General features: G+C 35.9%; 1 protein-coding gene across 1 annotated transcript; it reads left to right on the plus strand.

The window, feature by feature from the left end:
* The first annotated feature begins 2034 nt into the window (after positions 1-2034).
* On the plus strand, positions 2035-8703 carry LOC148584282 (TMV resistance protein N-like). The gene is made up of 9 exons (XM_088518836.1): positions 2035-2249; positions 2648-2754; positions 2837-2953; positions 3061-3409; positions 3863-4367; positions 5012-6107; positions 6324-6599; positions 6693-7913; positions 7993-8703. The coding sequence occupies exons 1-9, from the start codon at positions 2132-2134 to the stop codon at positions 8701-8703; spliced, it is 4500 nt and encodes a 1499-aa protein (XP_088374962.1). The 5' UTR covers positions 2035-2131.
* The last annotated feature ends 628 nt before the right edge of the window (positions 8704-9331 follow it).

Below are 9331 nucleotides of genomic sequence, written 5' to 3' on the forward strand. Positions count from 1 at the left end.
TTTTAAAAAAAAAAAAAAAATTATTTTCCTTACATGCAACCATTTAAATCAACTCAAAACTATTAAAACAAGGAAAACAACTATCAACCCTACAGGAGGGGGGGGGGGGGGGGGGGGAGGGGGGCGCTTGATAAATTCAAACAGAACATATCATTCAAAAAAACGTATTGTTCATTTATTGACACTTTCTATGCATGTTACAAAGATCCAAGAAATTAACCAATCCGAGATCACCATCCATTTCAATCATCCAAAATTACGAAAGTTATGCATTCCCAACAAAATCAACACCCATCTCTTATTCCAACCTCAGAATCGATCGGTTTCATACATAACCAATTGATGTTGCAAATTAAAAATCAATATTCAAGCACTAACTCAAATCAGCATCATCCATATATATGTATATTTTTACATGCAACCCATAATCAACATTATTCACATCGTGGAAGACATCACCCAACTCAAGTAACAATCACATTTTTATTTCACAATATTGACTTGACAATCCAGCCAACTCCATAATTTCTTTTTCTTTTCTTTTTTTTTTAAAAAAAAAATGATTGATAAAAAATTGACTGAGCGTTCACACTTATAGAAATACACAAGTTTATAAGTTGCAAAATTTTGTGACCTAGCCACGCAGGTCAAATTGTTGGGCCGGTTTGAGCCCGACCCCGATAGCCACCCAAAGGGGCTATTTGGCCCATGCCCTAAGCGATGGACCTATGGTAAATCCTAATCCAAGTCTCGGCCATCGAAACCCAGAAACTGAGCGTTAAACCCATTTTGTTCATATATATATCCCCATATTTCTCACTTCTTCAGCCTCCGGGTCCTCATAGGGGTCAAGTGTCAATGTCAGATACTTTGAGGGGTAAAGTGTCACTTTTTAAACATTGAGGTTAAAAGTATAAATTTGTGGATAGTTCAGGAGGTAAAGTGTATTTTCCTCTATTTAGTATACTCTCATACGATTCCTATACAACTATTACGATGTGACAGTGAAAATCAGCATTTTGATCAATACGAGTTTATAGCGAGAACAGATCAATGGCTGACCATTATGTTGCCTTTTTATTAAGAGAATCAAATTATTCATTTAGGAAATCATTTGGCACATTCTTCCTATTACATCCAAATTGATGGCACCTTCATATGGATACAAATGACCACAAATTTTTCTATATTTATGTGACACCCTTTTTTTTTTTATGCATTTATGTGATGTGACTATTATTGAAACCCATGAGGCCATGACTATATTTTCTCTCAATGTATCACCTTATCCAAATGGTATGGCGATTTTTTTCTTGGCCCTTAAATCTGAACAGCTTTAGTAATTTAATTGTCACTTCTACTAAACTCTAAAACATAGAAACTTCTACTAAACATTTAAGCAAAAACACTAGTAATCTTCATGAGTGCAACAGGACTGGAGCTACAAATATTCAATCAAAACACTTGTAATATTTCCCTGGGCATTTGAATCTCCATCCATGGCATCTAAACCCTCTATTGTAAGATCTAAAAATGAGCAGGTGATGAAAAACCTGCAACCAAAATTTGTGTATAGCAGCACTACTTTATAGTTGTCCATTTCTTCACAGCTGCAACTTCCAAGATGTTTTCTCAAGACAAGGAATTTTTAACTCTGCTTTCTTTCTGGCTTTAGACTACGGGCGACCCCACTCAAGAGCCTTCCCATTCCCTTCTCAAACAAAATTCTCTCTTTTTCTCATATATATAAAGAAAAACGCATTATGCAATGGCAAAGCAGATTCCACGCAATCACCTCATCACCACCAACCCAGCTGTTGACTCACCCAGTCAACAAAGACCCAGTCACCAGAACATCATTCGTTTTATCTAAAAGAAAAGTAAAAAAGAAAAAAGAAAAAGGTAAAACAAAAGAGAAAGCTCCTACAAATTTTGAGTACACCATTTAGTCAAAAAGAATGATGGAGTTTTCTTTTTCTTCATCTTCATTCAGCTGATCCTTTCTCTCTCTCTCTCTCTCTCGCACACTTAATTCCCACATTTCTCACTTCTCCCCTAATATTACCCACCAAACCACGATTTCTTCTGCAAACTACCCCGCCATCCCTCCCTATCAACCGCTCTGCCACCCATGGACCAAATCATCAGTGTGATACGACGATGCTTGCCTTTGTGCTTCCCACTGCTAGAATCCGAAGACCAAAACGACGCCTCTCAGGTTGTCGGCGTCGAAGACCAAAAGGAAGACGGTAATGTTTTCATTGAACTCACAGATCAAATAGAAATGGTTAGGTGTATGCATTCGTATTTATTTGTGTGTTATGGCCCGATTAGCCCGGGAAAGGTAATCGATAAGACTGAGTGCTCAAATATTTTTTTTTGCGTTTAATTTTTTTAAATATATATATATATATATTTGCTCGCGGAGTCTTCTTCATCCCCAAATTCTCATTCTCAGGGAGACAGAGAGAGAAACAGAGAGACCCAATTGAGTGACTGCTGGAAATCTTTCATTTCCGCTTCCATTTCCACTATGCCTTGGTTCTCGGCCATATATAATGGAAATTAAAGCTATTTTTTTTATTATTATTATTTATATATTGCTAAGTTGAAAAAGACTGAAGAGGAGTACATGTGCATGATACAGAGGAAGCAGCTGAGGCCACAGCAGGAGTAGAAGACGATGACGATGTTGCCTTCCAAGCCAATAAGGAAGCTTTGGTTATGGTCATAGCCATATGTGAAATAGCCTCAGTGAGTTTAATTATCTTATATAAACTTTTTTGTGAGCTCAAACAATCACATGATTCTAATTTAATCAAAAGTTTTGCTATAGATGAACGATGGATGCCAATGGGGAATATGCGGGGTGACATCTCCTACTAAAGAATATCCTTTTCCAGTACACAGCTATGGTTGCATAGTGGATCCAGATTGCCCAGTTTGGAAAGTGGTACAATAATATGCCAAAACTGAATATGAATATTGTTATACAAGGTTTTCATTCATTCCTTCCTTGTATTAAATTTTCATACATGTTCTTTATGGTTTTGCAATTAGGTGTGGAGATGCTCAGAGGACATGTCTATACTCATAACAACCTATTACGGCACACATAACCATCCACTTCCTGTCGGTTCAATTACTGCCATGGCTTCTGCGGCCTCAGAAGATTTCTTTAGGTTATTGGATTCAAAAAATCCTATTTCAAAAGGAACCTCTAGTTTCACCCAAGCATCCCTTCCTTACTATATGATTGACCCTAACGACCCTTCCGAAGGAATTGTTCTTTACCTTACAATCGACTCTTACGATCCCCCTCAATTCCCAATGCCCAAATCACCCGTGAGAGACCAAGACCAAAACCAGCCTCCCAAGATTCTTGTCGGCAAAGACTCTAAGAAGGACGGTACAGTACATCAAATAGATATGCAAATGTATTTGCGTGTTATAGCAATTTGATTTGATTAATTTATTTGGCATACTGGTGTGATGTAGATGCTCCACAAAATTTAGTAGAGAACTCTAGTGAAAGCCAAATATACATCCTCAAATTCTCAAGGAGAGAGAAACAGAGAGACCCATTTGAAAGGCTGATAGAAATCTTTCATTTCCACTACGGCTTGGTTCTCGGCCACAATGGAAGTGAAAGTTATTTTTTAAAAAATAAAAATCTAATTTGAAAAAGAAACAGAGTGAATGATCCATAAAAACAATTTGCATTTTGAATTAGATTTTAACAAATCTTTCTCATTTTTTAAATTTAGAAAAAAAGAAAAAAAAAAAAAATCTTGATTTCACCCATTATACATGCATGCTCTGTACTCCTCCTGGTTCTCACCGGATTTGTCTCCTTTTGCAGTCCAATCAAACTCAACTACAACAACTACCTCCTTCTCTAGACCTCATTGCAATTACGATGTTTTTTTGAGTTTCAGAGGTGAAGATACCCGCAAGAGTTTTACTGATCACCTCTACTCTGCTTTGGTGCAACTCGGAATTCGCACCTTTCGGGATGACGAAGAGCTTCCAAGAGGAAAGACTATCTCTACTGAACTACTCAATGTGATTCGTGTATCAAAAATTTCCATTGTGATTTTCTCCGAAGGCTATGCTTCTTCTAGGTGGTGCCTCGATGAGCTTGTGGAGATTGTGCACTGTAAGAATACCAAAGGCCAGACTCTTTTTCCCATATTTTATCACGTGGACCCTTCGGATGTTCGAAACCAGACCGGAACTTTTGCGAAAGCTTTTGCTTGGCATGAAGTGTGGTCTCAAACTGATATGGAGAGGGTGCAGAGGTGGAGGGAAGCTCTTACTGATGCAGCGAATTGTTCTGGCTGGGATCTCAAATGCATTGCAAATGGGTATTATGCTATGGACTCTTGTACTGTTTCAAACTTTTTTTTTTTCTTGGTCCTTTTATTTTCTTTTAAATTTTAGACAAGAGTTGATAAAAAGTAACATTAAGCTAAATGGATAGACGAAAATTAGTGTTTGAGTTGAATAAGTTTATGGTTTTCTGTTAGATCATGCTATCTAGAGACAAACCTTTTTTTTCTGTAGAATTATCAAGTATAGGATTGCTTTCTAGATAAAATATCGTACACTTGAGACTAGTTGAGAGGGATGATATCGTAACATTTATTTGCTAAAAACAGTTAATGGCTTTTTCTGCTAGAAGAAAAAAAATATTAAAATTAAAATAAAAAAAAAAAAAAAAAAAAAATTGTTTCATGGCATGTTATCAGGAGAAGAAATTACATAGAAATATATTTAAATGATAATTATCACTAAATTTGATAAAATGTAATTGTTTGTCGTGACGTATTATATCTTAAATTACATAGAAATATATTTAAATGATAATTATCACTACAATTGATAAAAGGTAATTGTTTGTCATGACGTATTATATCTTAAATGATTGAGATGATAACAGCTTTATGGTGTTGATGAGTCATAATTTTATTTATTTATTTTATCTTTGTGCTTATTTTATTGTTCGCAGGTATGAATCCAGTTTCATCAAAGAGTATATTATTGAAGAAATTTTGTGTAAAGTGAACCCCAATCGCTTGAATGTTGCCAAATACCCAATAGGAATGAAGTCTCGTGTTCAAGATATAAAAGATTTATTAAATCTTGGAACAAGTGATGTTCGCATTGTGGGCATTTACGGAATGGGTGGTATAGGTAAAACAACCCTAGCAAAAGCTGTCTATAATGAAATATGTGTTGTATTTGAAGGAAGTAGTTTTCTTTCAAACTTTAAAGAAAGCACAGAAAAGCCTGATGGCTTACTTCATTTACAAGAGCAACTTCTTAATGATACCTTGACAAGGAATTTGAAGATTGATAATGTTGATAGAGGAATTACTATAATTGAAGAAAGAATTCGTGGAAAAAAAGTTCTTGTCATTGTTGATGATGTGGATGATTTTGAAAAACTACATTGGTTAGTAGAAAAGGAATGGCTTGGTTCGGGAAGTAGAATCATTGTAACAAGTAGAGATGAACATGTGTTAAGTCCATTGAGAGTAGATGAAAAATATAAGGTTAGAAAATTGAATCAAATGGAGGCTCTTCGACTATTCAGTTGGCATGCCTTCAAGATGGCTGATCCAAAGCAAGATTACTCAGAGTTGTCAATTCAAGCATTGGGTTATGCTGGAGGAATTCCATTAGCTCTTGTGGTTTTGGGTTCTTTTCTTAAAGATAGAAGCATTGCCGAATGGAAAAGTGAATTGGAAAGATTACGAAGCACTCCTGATGACAAGATTCAAAAAATACTTAGAATAAGTTTTGATTCACTCAAGAGTCCTATAAATGACATATTCCTTGATATTGCATGTTTCTTTGTCGGTATGGACAAAGAATATGCTATCAAAATACTTGATGGTTGTAATTCCTCTCCAGGGATTGGTATCCCTATTCTCATTCAGAGGTCACTTGTGACAGTTGATTTCCAAAATAAGTTGATGATGCATAATCTAATTCGAGATATGGGAATGGAAATTGTTCGTCAAGAATCGCCCAAATATCCAGAAGAACGCAGCAGGTTGTGTTTACACGAGGATGTCTTAAATGTATTGCACAACCATACGGTAAGTTGTATATATATATATATACACACACTATACAATCATGCAGTTTACAACATTAAAATGGTATGCAATCACATTTTATACAATTCTAATCATGTTCAAATCACTATTGTATTCTTTTTAAGTATGGTGAGAATAATTACTCGAGTTCAAAGTTATTATAGCTTTACACAAAATGAGGATGTGCGTTACTAATTCAACCATCTATTTTGTCAGGGATCGAAAAGAGTCGAAGGTCTCATTTTCAATCTCCTTGTACTTGATGATGAACATTTGAAAACTGAAGCATTTACAAATATGAAGAATTTGAGATTGCTCCAAATCAACTCTGTACATCTAAAAGGATCTTATGAGCACCTCTCTAAAGAGCTAAAATGGCTTTGTTGGCATAACTGCCCTTTGGAATTTCTACCACAGAACTTTCATCTAGAGAATCTTGTCATTCTTGACATGCAACATAGTAATGTCAAACAAGTTTGGAAGAAGAAGAAAGTATGACGAATCTTACAGTGGGTTTTTTTTCCAACTATTAATGTTAAATATTTAACTACTAAGAAATTAATTTTTCTTTATTTTGTTTCACAGATATTCAACAAGTTGAAGGTCCTTAATCTCAGCAATTCCAAATATCTCACCAAATCACCAGACTTCTCAGAAGTCCCTCAACTAGAGATCCTACTACTTGAAGGTTGCACAAGCTTGGTTCGGGTTCATGAGTCTATTGGATATCTCAAAAGACTTGTTTTGTTGAATTTACGAAAATGCAAGAACCTTAGGAATCTTCCAAGCAGCATTTACAAGTTAGAATCTCTTAAAACTTTTGTCTTGTCTGAGTGCTTTAATCTTAAAAAGTTCCCGGAGAACTTGGGGTATATGATGGCTTTAACGGTGTTGCATGTGGAGAACACTGCTATTAAGCAACTACCATCCTTCTTCAACAATTTGAAGAATCTCGAAACATTATCATTACGTGGAAGTGAATGTCTCATCAAATCACCGGAGTTTGTACAAACCTCTCGCCTAAAGAAATTGGTACTTGAAGGTTGTACAAGCTTGGTTGAGGTTCATAAGTCTATTGGATTTCTAAAAATACTAAAGGAACTAAATTTACGGGGATGCAAGAAGCTTAGAAATCTTCCAAGTAACATTTCTAATTTAGAGCTTCTTGAAACTCTTGTGTTGTCTAACTGCTTAGAACTTGACAAGTTACCAGAAAAATTGGGGAATATGAAGGCTTTAAAAATTTTGCTCGCAGGCAAAACTACTATTGAGCAACGACCATCATCATCATTAGGTCTTATGAGGAATCCCGCAAGTATGTCCTCATCATGGATTTCACCCAAAAGCTCCAACCACATAAGTTTGTTACCTTCCATTTTTGAATTATGTTCTTTGACAAACATGAGACAGCTAAATCTCAGTGGACGTAATTTGTCTGAAGATGAGTTTCCCATTGAATTTGGACTTTTATCTTCACTCAAAATATTGGATTTATCGAGAAACAATTTTTGTAACCTACCTAATTGCATCCACTACCTTCCTGGATTATTGGAATTGAATTTGAATGAATGTAATACTCTTCAATCAATCATAGTCCCCTTAAATGTTCAGATTTTTGGAACTTTGAGAGCAAATGACTGCACATCATTGGAAAGAATCTTATCTTTGACGATAAGAGTTTTTTTCCTTAATAATTGCGACAAACTGGTTGAGATTCAGAGTTTGGAGAGTTTGCAACCTGGAGCATGTCTTCACATGGGAATGTGCAACAATCTATCACCTGCTTTTAGGGAGAGTGTTCTCCAGGTATTTCTCTCTCTCTCTCTCTCTCTCTCTCTCTCTCTTTCTCTCTCTCGTTTATGACGTAAACACTTTTTTGAAATAGATGATGTGCAAGGCATATAGAGGTAGCATTTGCCTCCCCGGAAGTGAGATCCCAAATTGGTTTAGCCATCTGGCAGATGAAGATTTTTCCGTTTGCCTCTCCGGAAGTAAGCTTCCATTTTGGTTAGGAGATACAATGGGAATGGGTTGGTGTACCCGTCAGACAATAGCTTCTTTAAAATCCTTTCGTGTACCTTCCTTTTGGGATGGTAAAATTGGCAAGATGCTTTTTTGCGTTGTTTTTGCACCAAAAAAGGAAGCACCCAGTGAGCTATCTCGAGTGGGTATCTTCAACTGGAACTTACGTAATAAAACTAGAACTCACCAGATGAAATGCTTGATAGGGTCCATAGCCCATCGCTTTGTTGGTAGCTGTGAAGATCATATATTTGTACAGGCGGCGGTAGATGGTGAGGTGTCTGGATTTGAGATGAAAAGTGGAGACGAAATAGAGCTGTCCGTCCAACATCTATCCATATCGATGGACCAGAGTGAAGAGCTTGAGGGTGAAATACAAGTGAAGAAGTGTGGAATTCATCTTGTTGATGACCCAAATGTAATGGATACAAGTGGATACGAAATACGTCGGTTCTTCGTCGACAAGGAATTCCCAATTTATGTAGGACACAATGAGGTTACAACAATACCATTGAGTGAACTATTTGATGAGGCAAAGGCAAATGTTCGACAGCACAATTCCCCCCAAATATAGATCCTTTTATGCTTTTTTAAATTTGTCGAACCATTTTATGTTATATATATATGTTGTATTTCTCGAACCCTTTTTTCCTATTTTGAAAGCTTGAATATTGAGGTCATTTTCTTCCCTATATTTGTTGCTGCGCACACAACTCCGGCATTATTTGGATTGTTATTGTGAGGACAAACCATCATGGACTTGCAAAAAATATTTTAAGGAAATATTGATCAAATTTTTCTACCATTTATGTGACTTTTTTTTCTAGGCATTTATGTGACACTATTATTGAAACACGTACGTGACTATCTTTTTCCTTCTGTGTGTCCCCTGTCCAAATGGTATTATACAATTATATTATCATCCAATTCATGGACACATGATGAATTTGTTCATTCTGAAACTCCGAGCTGTGTGGAAAGTGTTTTGGATTTAAAAAAAAAAAAAAAAATCATTTTCCTTACATGCAACCATTTTTAAATCAACTCAAAACTATTAAAACAAGGAAAACAACTATCAACCCTTCATTGGGGGGGGAGGGGGATCATCAAGCTTGATAAATTCAAACAGAACATATCATTCAATCAACGTATTGTTCATTTATTGACACTTTCTATGCATGTTACAAAGATCCAAGAAATTA

This window comes from Corylus avellana, chromosome 8 (assembly GCF_965113065.1).
Source record: "Corylus avellana chromosome 8, dhCorAvel1.hap1.2, whole genome shotgun sequence".
Taxonomy (NCBI): domain Eukaryota; kingdom Viridiplantae; phylum Streptophyta; class Magnoliopsida; order Fagales; family Betulaceae; genus Corylus; species Corylus avellana.

Excerpts from the sequence above, each read along its gene's own strand:
- LOC148584282 (XM_088518836.1), top strand. The coding sequence starts at position 2,132 with ATGGACCAAATCATCAGTGTGATACGACGATGCTTGCCTTTGTGCTTC. Across the intron at positions 2,755-2,836 it reads CCATATGTGAAATAGCCTCA|ATGAACGATGGATGCCAATG; the intron begins GTGAGTTTAATT and ends GTTTTGCTATAG. Across the intron at positions 4,368-5,011 it reads CTCAAATGCATTGCAAATGG|GTATGAATCCAGTTTCATCA; the intron begins GTATTATGCTAT and ends TATTGTTCGCAG.